Consider the following 15258-nt stretch of genomic DNA (forward strand, 5'->3'; position numbering starts at 1 on the left):
TATATATATTTATACGCGTATTATACATACATAGTTTTTATACTTTTACTATACTTTAACTTTACCTTTAATTTACTTATACTTTACTTTAACTTTAATAATTCACTTTAATAATTCATACTTTAATAATTCACTTTAATAATTCATACTTTAATAATTCACTTTAATAATTCATACTTTAATAATTCACTTTAATAATTCATACTTTAATAATTCATTTTAATAATTCATACTTTAATAATTCACTTTAATAATTCATACTTTAATAATTCACTTTAATAATTCAAAAATCTATTATAAATAGAATTCAATAGGTTTCATTATTTCATAGAAACTTGAAAATATATTTCTCTAAACTCTCTCAATCGATTTACATAGTATACATAAAATATTACGACGGAGTGATGTCCGAGTGATTTCAAAATAGTTTTTTGAATGAGTCGAAGCTAAGAAAATTATAGGTTATAGCTATGGAGGTGATGGGTATGGTTCATGGGTATGCTCGTGAGTTCAATCTAGTGTTTATCATCTCCGTTGCGTCTACGTACTTTTCTGCAATATTGAATCTCAATATTGATACGTGAGCACTCATAACTTAACTTTTATATATCAATAGTGTATCCCTGACTAGTTGTGATGACCCGAAAATTTCTGACCAAATTTAAACTTAATCTTTGTATGATTAACATTTTCGACACGATAAGCAAAGTCTGTAAAACTGAATATCAAAATTTTTGAACTACTTTTATATATTTAAATACCTTTCGGTTGTTTTCGACGATTCGCGAACAATTATATGTAAATAGATACATATATACTATAACTTGAAAAGGTAACAATGTATTAATTATTTGATACCGTACATTAAACTTATTGGTTTAAATATCTATTTGAATATATATGATAAGTTGAAATATTTATTATTAAAATTTATTTATAAATAACTTCCAATGTGTATTTAAAAACTGATTTACATATATTAAAAAGATATATACATATATATAATTTCAAGTTATTTAGTAAACGATAGTAACATTTCAAATTGCTACAGTACCCAAAATGCTACAGTGTTTTTGAAAATCACTATTTGCTACAGTGAAATTGACTTTGCTACAGTGAATTGCTACAGTAAAAATTGATCTTTGCTACAGTGAATTGCTACATTTCAACTTTGCTACAGTGGTATACTTTGCTACAGTGGTATATTTTATGGATGATTTAAGACTATATTTTGACAAAGGTACGATTCACGAAACGTAAAGTACAAGTTTTCTCAGCGTACGAAAGGGCGTTCGAAAAACCGGAACCGGGACATAAGTCGAGTGACAACGTACGACTTATCGGAACAAAAATTACAAGTCAACTATGCACGTGAATTTAATATAATATATAATTAATTAATTTAAATTATATATATTATATTTATATTTATTTTATATTATGTCGACAAGCTAGGAGCCAAAACAATGTGAGCTGTCCCTGGTCCTCATGCGAGTCGCATGGCCAGAAGGCCATTTCCATGCGAGTCGCATGACTCCAGATTTCAGGCCAGGTTCTATAAATTGATCGAGTTTCTGGCTTAATTATCACACAAACATACACAAATATACATATTACTCCGTATTTATTTTAATTATTTATTATTATTATTATTATTATTATTATTATTATTAATAAGATTATTATTAATCTTATTATTTTTATTATTAGTATTATTATTTTTGCGATACAAAAATAATAATGTACATAAAATATTACGACGGAGTGCTGTCCAAGTAATTTTCAAAACAAGTTTCCGAGCGAGCTAGAGCTAAGGAAAATATGGGTTATTGCCAAGGAAATTATGGGTAATGTTCGGGGGTATTTTTGTGAATCAAACCTCGTGTTTATCATCTCCGATGCGTCTACGTGCTTTCCTACAATATTGTATATCAATATTAAACAGTGAGTTTCATATGATCCCTTTTACCCTTTACATTTTTGGGCTGAGAATACATGCAAATGCTTTAATAACTGTTTTACAATAATTATAAAGTGTGAGTTTCATTGCTCTTTTTTTTTATTTGCTTTTGCAATCTATATTTTTGAGCTGAGAATACATGCACTTTATTTTAAACGCAATGGATACAAGTACATACTAAATTCTACACCGAGTTTGAACCGAAAATCCCTTAGCTTTGGTAACTAGTAACTGCCGGTTATAAGAACTGGTGGGCGCGAGTAGTAGTATATGGATCCATAGGGCTTGACATCCCCGTCCGAGCTAGAGCGCTAGCCTTTTAACGGACGTATGCTATTTGATAAGCGTACACGTTGGTTTGCGTGTATTATTAAGATAATTATACAAAGGGTACAAATTATATATACGTTAAAGTTTAGTTACCATGGTGCTCAACTTTGTAGAACCGATTGATAAACGTTTCAGATGAAACAACTGAAATCTTGTGATCCACCTTTTATGTAAAACCTATTGATAAACGTTTTGAATAAAACAACTGAACTTTTGTAATCCACATTGATATACGGATTATGTGTAATATTAAAACTATGAACTCACCAACCTTTGTGTTGACACTTGAAGCATGTTTATTCTCAGGATTCTAGAAGTCTTCCGCTGTTTGCTCATACGTGATACAAGTTATGTGCTTGGAGTCATACATGCTATATACAAGAAACTTGCATTCATCAAACCATTACCATGTATCTTATTTTGACTGTATTGTCAACAGATGTATTATTGTAAACCGTTTAAATGGTGATTGTCTATACGTAGGAATCATCAGATGTAAAAAAAAACTGGAATTTATATATTCATTTATGAAATACCTTTTCAAACGAATGCAATGTTACAAAACGTATCACATAGAGGTCAAATACCTCGCAATGAAATCAATGAATGACGTGTTCGTCCATATGGATTTGGAGCGATCGTCACACTAGTGCTCGAGTATATAGGATTATGCATGCTTGTACATTCGATATTGTCCTTAGATAGGTTTGTTGAATCCTGAATTAGATACATATGCTACCGAGATAGGGTATATGATATGCATGTCATTGGAAAGCTAGCGAAAAATTAAGAACTTTTCATTTAGATATCGAATGGTTTCGATGAACGGATTAGAAGTTATAGTCAACTGAATTTTAGTATTATTGTTAAAATGATTATTATTACTATCGTCGTTATTATTTTAATAGAAATATCATTGTTATTATAAAATATCATTATTACTATTATGTTAGTATTATCATTTTATCATAATAACATTTTTAGTAAATATAAATATTGTTATTTTTTTATAGAATAATAATAATTATTATTACAAAATAATACAACTTTTACTTATTATTATTATGATCAATATTATTTTATTAAATAAATAAGGGATACAAAGATATTTTTCACCACGCGTAATATAATTACATTAATAATACTTACCACTATAGTTTTACGATATTAAGTGAACTTTATAAATTTTACTACTTAAGATATATAAAAGTATATTTTATCATATATAAACGTTAATATAAAATTTTATTAATAAATGACTTTTATTATTATAAAATCTAATAAATCTATTTAAATATATAAAACGACTATAGTTAAGTTATATAATAAACACGTATAAATTTTAGAAGTCATTTTGGGTCAAGTTGACTTTTGCATATTAGTCTCGAGCATTAGGATTGTGGTACACTATGACTTGACCAAAAATTGTTAGACAAATATTGACCAACATATAAATATATATAATTAATATAGGTTCGTGAATCCGAGGCCAACCTTGCACTTGTTAAATGACGTTATATGTATTTTTACTACGAAATACAGTATGGTGAGTTTCATTTGCTCCCTTTTATATATATTTTTGGGACTGAGAATACATGCGCTGTTTTTATAAATGTTTTACGAAATAGGCACAAGTACTAAAACTAATTCTACGTGGGTTTAAACCAGAAATATACCCTTAGCTTGGTAACATTAAACTACTTGTCTATGTACGGTAGGCGCGAATCCTAAAGATAGATCTATTGGGCCTGACAAACCCCATCCTGACTATGGGATGCTTTAGTACTTCGAGGTTATTTTAAACACTCATGGTCTGGTGTACTTAAGAGGGTAAAACATGAACGTTAAGGCTTGTTACCGGGTGCCTACAACTTATAGAATACTTTTATATACTTGCGAGTGTACATATATTTATAAACAGAAATCTTGTGGTCTATTAATATATTGAAATGATTGTTATGATAAACCTATGAACTCACCAACCTTTTGGTTGACACTTTAAAGTATGTTTATTCTCTGTATTAAAGAAATCTTCCGCTGTACATTAGCTCATTTTAAGGATATTACTTGGAGTCATTCATGGCATATTTTGAAAGACGTTGCATTCGAGTCATTGAGTTCATCAAGATTATTATTATGTCAATTATAGTTGGATGTATTATGAAATGGTGTGCATGCCGTCAACTTTCGTTGTAAAGAAAGTTTGTCTTTTAAAAACGAATGCAATGTTTGTAAAATGTATCATATAGAGGTCAAATACCTCGCGATGTAATCAACTATTGTGAATCGTTTATAATGTATATGAACGGGTCCTTTCACTTTTTCTATTGGATCGTGACAAGGACTCTTTGGTAGCAGACCGGGTATCTTGGATAAATGATGTATGCTCGATTAATTGGGACTGGTGCAGGAATATTTCGGGGCGAGCAATTGGCGAGATACAGGAATTGGAACATTTAATCAGATCTGTGGAACGTAACAAAAACGGTATGGACGTCTGGAAATGGAATCTTAATTCTAGTGGCCTGTTTACGACCAAGAAAATGCAGCTATCTATCGAGGAAAAGGCATTGTCGGAGGGCAGAGGGCAGTTCGAGACATTACGAAATAATCTCGTCCCGAAAAAGGTAGAGATTTTCATTTGGCGGGCGATGCATAAACGCATTTCGGTTCTTATTGAGCTAGATAAACGTGGCGTGGATTTACAATCGGTACGTTGCCCAATATGTGATGACGATATAGAGACGATTGATCATTCCTTAATTTTTTGCAACAAGGTGTTCGAATTATGGTCACGGGTTTACAAATGGTGGAACTTAGGGAACTACACGAATCTAAGTATTCACGAGACCTTCAAAGGTGTTACAAATTCCACATCCTCACTACTAGGCGGGAAAATATGGCAGGCGGTCGAGTGGACGTGCAGGTATATGATTTGGAAGAATCGCAACAACAAAGTGTTCAAAAATAAACAATGGTGCGTTCCCTCAGCTCTTAGCGAGATTCAAGTGATTAGTTTCGATTGGATTTCGCATAGAATAAAGGGGAGAAACATCGATTGGAACGTTTGGCTCGTCAACCCACAAGTATATTTAACACAACCTTGATGTAATCTCTTGCTATCTCGGCAAGCTCTCGTGTGAATCTTTGTTCTGTAGAATTGTGGGTAGGTTTTGATGTTTTTTTGTACGATGTATGTGCATCTTGTACGGTTTTTACTCATCTTAATACAATTTTTTATTGCCTTTCAAAAAAAAAGTAAATATATAGTGTATATGTATTTAGGGTAATATTTAATATATTTATAGATGAATAAATGATAATAAACTAATTTTTCACGTTATCTATATTCTTATTCTTTTATCATCTATTTATATTAATTATATGATTTCATATCCATTTAAATAGATCGGATCGGATGAATATACATTAATTTTCATACCTACTTTTTTTTTCGGCGAAAATAACGAAAACTCATATTGAAACCGAGAACGTTTTCCAAAGGAAAACGCCCTCAACAAAGATTACAAAAAGACGAGTGAAACGGGGAAGCTCGCACCTAGAAAACCACTATCTAAATGAAAACTATCTAAAATCGAGCCTCCCTAACAACCCAAAAACCATAAAGACGATCTAACAAAACAAAACCGATTACAAAACGATGAAAAGGAACACACCAAACAAACAACACAAGACAGACCCGACAACTTAACCTCTAGGACCCGCCCTTTTCAATTTACCGTTAATTGTCTTTTTCAATGAATTCTTCCCCGACCGATTCTCATAGCTACTTGTATGGCTTGATCTTCCGATATTAAGTTTTTTCATTTGAAAAACATTTAAAAACTTGTCATCGAAACAGTCGAACAGGTATATTTTTTGCATTCAGAGCATTATTGGCATGTTTGCCACGCGTAGCTTATATTATAATGTTGTCACTGAATATAACGATATGTCGAATCACGCGCATTTCCTTCAACCACCACACTAATTATCAATTAATCAGTAATCCTACACGCTTTCTTTTCCCCCTTTTTTTTTTCTAAAATTAGGGTTTATACTGTTCCCAATTTTGACTTTAAAAATCAACTCAGATCCACTCATATTATACTAATCACATCTCTGAAACACATGTTAATTTCATGCTCCAATTCTCCACTGAACTCATAAATTAATAATTTTCAGTTCAACACATATTCAGATTCCAATGCTTATAAATCAGGTTCAATTTTGTCAACTTGATTAATCAAATCTCAATTCATCATGCCGTTCAGTTGGAAGAAGTCTAGATGCAATCGGTTTCATCAATTAGTAACTGATCATCTTCAATCGCCTAAACATGGTGGCTCTTTGGTTGTAGAAACTGGTTTTCCGACTTCACTGATCGATTTATACGTCAGAAATCGCAGTCGGTTTCGTAAACCTGCCGTTAATAAACAGACGGAAATCGATTCGCCGTTATCACCGGTGTCATCGGATTCAAATAATTTGTCGTTTAGTCTAACTGATCATAGAGAAACAGATGAGATTATAGAAGAGGATGTTGTTGCTGTTGCAAATGACATTGAACTGGATGTCGATATTGAAAATTCGAGTGAAGTTGAAGTTAAAAGGAGTGTTGTAATGGAAAAGTTGAATTATGTATTGGTGGTTTTGTTTATGTTGGTTTTGGCTTTAGGAAATAAGAAATTTACAGTTGGGATTTCGGTTTCTGCTTTCGTTCTTTTATCGATTGAATTAATAAGGAAACCGTTGTTGTCGAGGAGGTCGAGTTCGATAAGTCCTAATGAATCTAGTGATTGCGAAATCGAAAATGTTAAAAGTATCAAGGAGGATGCAAGTGATACTGTTTGCAGTAAAGAAATGGAGATTGAAGAAGAAGAAGAAGTAGAATCAAAACAGGAAGTTAAATCAGAAAAAATAAGTGACGTTTTAATGAACGCTAGGCGTAAGAGTTCTCGTAGAGCTGTAATGAAATCGAAAATAAAGAAACTTGTACCTAAGAAACTAAGAAAATCATCTGTGAATTCGAAAGAGGATTTATCTTGCGAAATCAGGGAACAAAAAGTAATGAAACGTGTGCAGGATGTTAAACCGTTAGTTATGTCTAGTGAATGCTCAGATACGAAAGGTAAGACCTTGAGTATCTTGAAGCAAGATAATGACGAAATTGTATCTTTGTCGAGTAAAATTGATTGCAGGAACAAGGATGTAGGTAGGAGATCACAGCAGAATTCGGGGTATTTGGTTTTGTGCTTGATAGTTCTGGTTGGATTGATCGAAGGTCGAGTTTTGGCACTTGTACTTGCATTATCTTGGTGCTTGATTATGAAGAGATTACAATGTAGAAATGTAAAGTTTCTCATCTTCTAATCTAGAATTGTTGCTTACAATCTGTTTGTTGTTTTTGTATCTAAGCCTGTTTGTTCTTTGTGCACAATTTTATTTAAGCCATAGAAGTATAGTTATACCTTATATGTGTTTGCTTGTTCATTAATACACTTATACCTTCTTATTATCCACCTGATTGTTCTTTTATATTATTGTACTTTGTCATTTTTCTTGATATCACCTCTTATTTAAATCAAGAATGCAAGAACAGCCATACAGAATTAGGAAACATGCAAATATAAATAAACACTTAATAACATAGTAGGGCCTTCTTGTGCAAGCTCACTTTGAACACAAAGGGAATATGGTTTCAAAATAGTACACGATGTAGTTTAGTATGATAGATACCTAAACTTACTGTTTGGTAAATATTTCAAGAAGATAGAATCCCTGATGAATTTATATATCTTTGTAAATCATCATGCCCATAGGAGGAAGCCTTGCCTAAGCTGCAACACACACACAAAGTTATTGTTCTTTGTTAATATTGAGAATACTCGCAAAAAGCTTATAATTTAGGGGAATGTTCATATGTATGGACCACATGTTGAGTGTTTCGTAAGAACTAATGAAAATGGACCACAAGTGCCTCTTAAGGATACGGTTACAAGGCACACGCCACCTTTCACATTATCAAGAATTTATATTAACTCTTTTAAGAGGGGAATTCGATATTTAAACTGATCACTAGACATGCTGCTGAAATGAAGTGGAAAACAGGGGATTTCCACATAGGTACTGTTAAAAAACATATTATTGTAACCTTGTGTTGTAGCTCATGTGGTAGTGGCCTGCCTCTCTTAGCGAGAGGTTAGGAGTTCGACTCCCGTGGGGTGCAACATTGCACACAAGGTTGACCCTTAACCCTTGAATTCCACCCAAGGTTTCCTTCCACACATCGCGTTGCGGGGACAGTGGGGAAGGGGGGTTTTACCGCCCATGTCCTCAGATTGGGTCGGGTTTCCTCCTGGGCAGCAGTTGGGGGCGGGTTATGCAAAACTGCGGGAGATGAACGCGTGGGTGGTTTAGTTTCCCTGGGTGATCCCGAACTGCTTTTAAAAAAACATATTATTGTTTTGTACAAATTAAAGGAAAACTTATTAAACCTCCTAATAGCTCTGTACATATGAAAGGAGCACTCCAACAAAAATGCTATTTTAGACTAATGTTGTCCTTTTCATCAGATGATAACGATATGCAACAAACAAGTTTTGCCGTGTTGGTGACTTGGTGTTGTTGTAGCAGAAGTATACGACACTAGCTCTAAACCAAGTAAAATCAAGGTCCAGATAAGTATACGAAGTGTGATGAAAATATTGAAGTCACTTTGAAATTTGTTTTGTTGTAGCACATTCACGCCAATACGGTAAATAGATCATTATTAAGTCTAATGTCTTTCAAGTTTGTTAAAGTCACTAGTCACGGACTAGTCGGTTGGGATCTTGTAAGGACTAATCGGTAAAGTCGGAGACTAGTCGGGCGTTTGACCAAGCTTGACTTTGACTATATTTAATACTTCAATCGATTTTAACGAATAAAGACTTTGAACTCATTAATCCTACTTTGACCGACTGAATTTGATTTTTGACAACTTTAACCAAATAAATCTACCAACCCGGGAACTATTCGAGAACTACTCAAACTACTTCAATATCCCTACTGGGGATTTTTAGAAGCATGATGACTTTAATATATTCACTCCTAATGTTATACTCCGTATCTATTAACTATTAACAAATATTAATGCCAATGCTTGATGGTAAATAATATGCCAATTTTCATTAGACAAAATTAAGCACTTGGTTCCTAAAGTTTGTCTAAAAATGCACGTATATGCATAAAGTTTTTTATGCGGATGCCCCAAATGTTTGCACATGTTGCGCGGTTGACCCTTAACTTGGACGAATGTTAGTTAAAGACATCATGATTTGAAACCAACCGCGTAATTCTGTCTTCATTATTTGAAACTAAGAGTCATGTAAGTTTACTGTTTAGTATTGCTATAAATAAAATGTTATGACAAAGGAAACAAGAAAACATAATAGATAAACAAAGTCATCTGTTGCATGTGGTGGTACTCTGAAACATCATCGTTTGTTTCCTGTGACGGATTATAACAGCGGTGATTGAATACAGCGATGATTGAATTCAGTAGACGGGCTCCAAAAGTTGAAATATGTATGATGTATAGTCGCTGTTTATCGTTAACAAGCCACATACTTCCTATGCGGGCTTAAAGTATTGGTCGATTCAGAGTTTATGTAGTGTTGGACTCAAAGAAAAGTTGAATGATGAAGCCATGAAAGTATCTCGAAAAGTATATCGTGTGGGATCTCTGATAGAAGCCCACATCAGCTAGGTAGAGTCACTGGCGAAGCTTGACGATTGACATTGGGGAGGCGAAATTTTTTTAACAAAACGTGTGATCTCTTATATATATATATATATATATATATATATATATATATATATATATATATATATATATATATATATATATATAGAAGTAACCAATCGGGGGAAAGCGGGGGAAGCAAAAATTATTTTTTTTTCCGTTTTTTAAAAAACTTTGTTCACAAACATTATGGATTGGATGAAAATATGAACATTTAATAAAGACACTTTGTGATAGATATTTTTTTTTTTGGGTGGGAAAACGCTCGAAGAAGTAATATATAACAATTATCGTGTTTTCGAGCGTATGTTGAGGTTTTAGATACTAGGGTTTATAAGTTTTAGATATTAGGGTTTAGAAATTTAGGGTTTAGGGTTTAGATTTAGAGTTTAGATTGAGTTTTCAACACGAACGGTTTAGAGTTTAGGGTTTAGGGTTTGGTGTATTGGGTTTATGGAATAAACCCAAAACACCAAACCCTAAACCCTAAACTCTAAATCGGGCTAAATTTTACTTCACAAAACATGAAGAAAAAAAAAAAAAAAAAAAACCTTAACATTCTTCACTAACAATATATTCAACTAACAATATTATCTTGAATGTTATTTTTGTCGATCGTTTTTCGCCAAAATAATAACATTCATCACGAAGTGTCTTTTTTAAATGTTTATATTTTCGTGTGATCTTGATGCCAGGAAAAAGAATTCCAAAAACCCAAAAAAAAAAAAAAAAAATTTGCTTCCCCCCGCTTCCCCCGATTGGTTACTTCCCCCATTGATCTTGCCCCTATATATATATGTAAAGTTCAGCAGTAGTAGTAGCAGCAGCGGCAGGGCGGCAGCAGCAACGGCGGCGGCAGCAGCAGCGGCGGGAGCGGCGGCTGCGGCGGGAGCGGCGGCTGCGGCGGGAGCGGCGGCTGCGGCGGGAGCGGCGGGAGCAGGAGCGGCAGCAGCAGGAGCAACAACAGGAGCAGCAGGAGCGGGAGCAGCAGCGGCGGGAGGACGAGCAGCAGGAGGAGCAGCAGGAGGAGGAGGAGCAGCAGGAGCAGCAGCATGGTGGTTGGAGCATCAATGCCCCATGGATCCTCTCCACCATGAAGGTGAAGAGGTGGAGCTCACCTCACTCTCTCACATTATGCTCACACTTACTTTGGAGGTGCTCTAATGACAAATGAACCAAGAAACTCATTATATAGGACGTTTTGTCACATATGCTCATGTGACGTGAGTTTTCTTGTTCAATACAATCCTAGGTGTACAATGTAATAATAAACGTTATTCGTCCAGCGACTGCCATACAAATATGCATCAACATACACTTGTATGACTACTTCTCGATTATGATAAATATCTTCAGTTGGTGTCGTCTATACAATATTCAGATGTTGACAAAATGCCCTTTGAGGAAGCAATCAGTAGATTAAGGGCTTATGAAGATAGATTGAAACTTCGAGGTAGTAATAGCATTGTAGAAAGCATTCTGTTAGTGACTAAAACAGACACGACTACTCAAACGAATTCGAAGAACAACACCGGGATGGTGGAAACAACCATTACAAGCCAAAAGATAAGAAACATATAAAATGTTTCAGTTGTGAAAGTTACGGGCATTATACGTCCGAATGCAAGGTGCGAAAGGAGAAGAGTGATGAGGCAAATCTAACTCAATCACAAGAAGATGAACCGGCACTGTTACTCGCTGTTTGTGGCGAAAAGTCAGAATCTTTGGTGTTACATAATGAAGAAAAGGTGTTTCCAGCTGTGCTCGAGGAAGGAGACAAGTAAAATGTCAGGTACTTAAATAATGGCGCAAGTAACCATATGACGAGTACAAAAGAGTTTTTCGCTGAATTGGATGAAGGAGCCATAGGTGAAATGCGTTTTGGTGATGAATCGATAGTCAGAAGATTAATCAAGATTCCTCGCAGCTCATTGGCGTAAATCATCTGCTGTAGGAGGAGTGTAGGTAAATCCTAACACACTGTAGAATTTGAATAAGTTACAAATTCAATTTGAACCATAACGAAAACAGCAGGTACGTAAATAATAGATTAATCAGGTGAATCACGAAACCAAAACCCTTTCAAGGTTTCAAAGGGTATATAAAAATGAGGAAAAAAAATGTTTTTTTTTTTTTTTTATCTAGAAATAAGTATTTTCAAGATTGTTAGATTGAGAAGTGTCAGATTTTTTAGGGGATGGTAATTGACAAATATTTTGTGGCTGTAGCCTTACTAGAGAATCAAAATCAGGAATATCGTTACATCATTATAATATTTTCAAACTTAGAGTAAAACAATTATATGACATATAATGTAATTATTGAATTGAAGATGTAGAACGAAATTTATTTTCCGTACTTTACTTTTGATATTTCGATGCGTTACATAAAATTCCTCAGTATTAAAAATACTAAACTGCAAAAAAAAATCTCAATCAGTTGTTTGGAGAGGGGGCAATAGAAGTTGTTGTCAACTCATGATCGTTAATAGAACTGCAGTTGTAGACGCAAATACAAGCATAATTGCTTAAATTACCCGATTGCTCACACTCTCCATTTCCGTTATGTTTTTGAATGCACTGTTGACGACAGTTAGCAAGATCACAACTGTTTGGATCCAACACTTCTGTGCATCTTGTCTGGGCATAGACCATTGACAGATCCACTGTACACATGATTAAAAAAAAAAAAAAAAAAAAACTTTTAAGCATATACCAAATCAAAATTATCAAAAATAAAAGGTGGATTATATATGAATTATTCTTCTTATATATCAATGGTAAAAGTAATAGAAGGTCTAGTCATTAATCAATTAGCAGGATCATAAGTTCATGCTCAAGGATGGAAAATGTTTAAATAATGTCTTGGTAGTGTTAAGATATATAACTATAAATTTATTTAAAACAAATACAACTGTATGTACATGCATGTAATATTATAGATAAAAATAACCTGTGACAATCATGAGAACGAGCATGAAGCAAAAGTTGATAGACTTGGCCATTTTTAATTAAGCACAAATAAAAACAATGGAAAAAAACTGAATGTTGTGTCTTGTCGAGTTCTGCCATGATCGTTTAAATAGACGAATTCTTTAAGTCCCCTACTTACAAAACTGAAATTATTTAATGAACCCATTAATACAAATTACAAGAAACAACCAAGGCTATTATGTCAATATAACTTTGATCATTGATGATTATTATCAAATAGAAAATCGAATTAAGCTAGTCTACAGTCAGAGGACAGTTAAAAATTTAAATTAGACGAGCCAATCAGCCAATTTATTTTGTCATTTACAATTTGAGGCGAACTGAAAATTATTTAATGATTAAACTATCACTATATTGTTTCCAACAACTCTGACTATATGTACAAAAAAAATACAAAGGTTTTTCCTAGGGATGTGACCGGGTCGGGTTTGGACAGGGTTTATGTAATCCCATACCCGAATCGGTTAGGAAATCCTGTCCCAAACCCGGACCCATACCCATCGGGTCCCCATTTACTCACTAACACCGTCGGGTTATCGGGTTTCCCCATGGGTAAAGGGGGATCCCCGTTTACTTACCAACTCTCGGGTTGCCGGGGTTTCTCGCGTGTATCCAATATCTCGTTGTTAGCCATTATCATTCACCATTCACCATTCACCTACTTCAATTTATGTTTTAATAAAGCTATTAAATTGAGTACTAAATCTAAACGAACAGAGCGAGTGCCAATGTATTTTGGTCGACTTGGGTAGCTGCATGTGTGCGTGTTTATGTGTTGAAATCCGGCTGTTTTCGGTGGATGGGTTGCTACCGGAAGTTACTGGAGGTGGGTAGTAGCTATTGGCGGCCTTATGTGGCTGATGTAGTTGGTTCCTGAGTTTGGTGGTTGCGGGTGGTGGTGTACTAAGGTTGGCGGCTGCTGCTTGCTTCCAATTGTGGTGGTCGACTGTCGGTGGTCGTCGACGACCTAAGATGGAGCAGGTGGTGGTTGAAGCTAACCGAGGTTAGCTGACTATTTGTAACTGGGGGTTTGTATATGTCCTTAGAAAATTGGTGAAGATAACTGGTTCCTTTACGGTTTGATTCTGCTTTTGGATCTGTTCGGTTGCCGCGAGTTTTGTTCTTTCATTACATTTTTCCCGTCGTTGGATCTTTTGTGGGCTTGATGTTGTTGTCGGCGTTGTTACTTTGTTGACTTCGGTAAATAGGCCTCGTGTTAGGTGTTCTTGGGTTGCCCGGTGATTGGGTTGAGTTTGCGATTTCTGCGGCGTGAAGATGCACGGTTAGCTACAGGGTCGGGTTTATGTGTATGTTTGTAGGCTTAGGCTTGGTGGTTCTATGTTTATGTAGTTTCAATGTAATTTCAATGTTCTTGCTCTGCTGTCAATGTAGTCGTTCATATTGTTCTGAACGAACAGAGCGAGTGTCAATGTGTTTTGGTCGTTTGTGACCAGTTATTTTCACAACGGATCGTCACGATCTCCTTAATATTGTACCACCGGATCTTCGAGTTTACTATATATATAAATATTAATATTTTCGCCAAAAAAAAATCTAAATAAATATATATAAATATCAAAAAATTGTACAATACTACATTGTAGTATATATTATTATTATTATTATTATTATTATTATTATTATTATTATTATTATTATTATTATTATTATTATTATTATTATTATTATTATTATTATTAAATTTTACTATTGTTATTAATGAAATTGAAATTCCCTTCAAGTCGGGTATATGTGTATATGGGCTGGGTAAGCAGGTCAAGTATGCGGGTTTGTATCTAAATTCATCCCCAAACTCAAACCTGGAAAAAAAAAATGAAAACAATGCCCTTACCCGGCCCCAAACCAGAAATACCTAGACCCGAATTCGGCTCAAAAGTATCAGGTTTCGAGTTTACCAATCGGGTAAGAGTCTTTTTGCCATCCCTAGTTTTTCCCTTATTAGTTACTAGTCAACTATTTAGTTTTTTTTTTTTTTTTTTTTGAACGGCGATATCGACATCAAATACTCTCATTTGTTACCCACACACGCGTTAGGAGGAAACCCAATTCGCGACGATGTTGGCAGTACCATCGAAGGTTGGGAAAAAAACCCCAGAGACCTTCCCAAATCGTATTGATGTTGGCAGTATCATCAAAGGTTGGAAACTCCCTGCTTGGAGTGGGAATTG

The 15258-nt window shown here is 34.4% G+C and overlaps 2 protein-coding genes across 2 annotated transcripts in view; both read left to right on the forward strand.

Moving 5' to 3' along the window:
• Positions 1-5397, forward strand: part of LOC139902097 (uncharacterized) — a 56852-nt gene extending 51455 nt beyond the window's left edge. The window contains exon 2 of the mRNA XM_071884752.1: positions 4701-5397. Coding sequence (XP_071740853.1) covers positions 4701-5397 — 697 coding nt within the window. The remainder of the gene's footprint in view (positions 1-4700) is intronic.
• Positions 5398-6284: 887 nt separating this feature from the next.
• Positions 6285-8942, forward strand: LOC139898640 (uncharacterized). The gene is made up of 2 exons (XM_071881392.1): positions 6285-7642; positions 8866-8942. The coding sequence occupies exons 1-2, from the start codon at positions 6554-6556 to the stop codon at positions 8905-8907; spliced, it is 1131 nt and encodes a 376-aa protein (XP_071737493.1). The 5' UTR covers positions 6285-6553; the 3' UTR covers positions 8908-8942.
• Positions 8943-15258: the final 6316 nt, after the last annotated feature.

This window comes from Rutidosis leptorrhynchoides, chromosome 3 (genome assembly GCF_046630445.1).
Source record: "Rutidosis leptorrhynchoides isolate AG116_Rl617_1_P2 chromosome 3, CSIRO_AGI_Rlap_v1, whole genome shotgun sequence".
NCBI classification, from domain to species: Eukaryota; Viridiplantae; Streptophyta; class Magnoliopsida; order Asterales; family Asteraceae; genus Rutidosis; species Rutidosis leptorrhynchoides.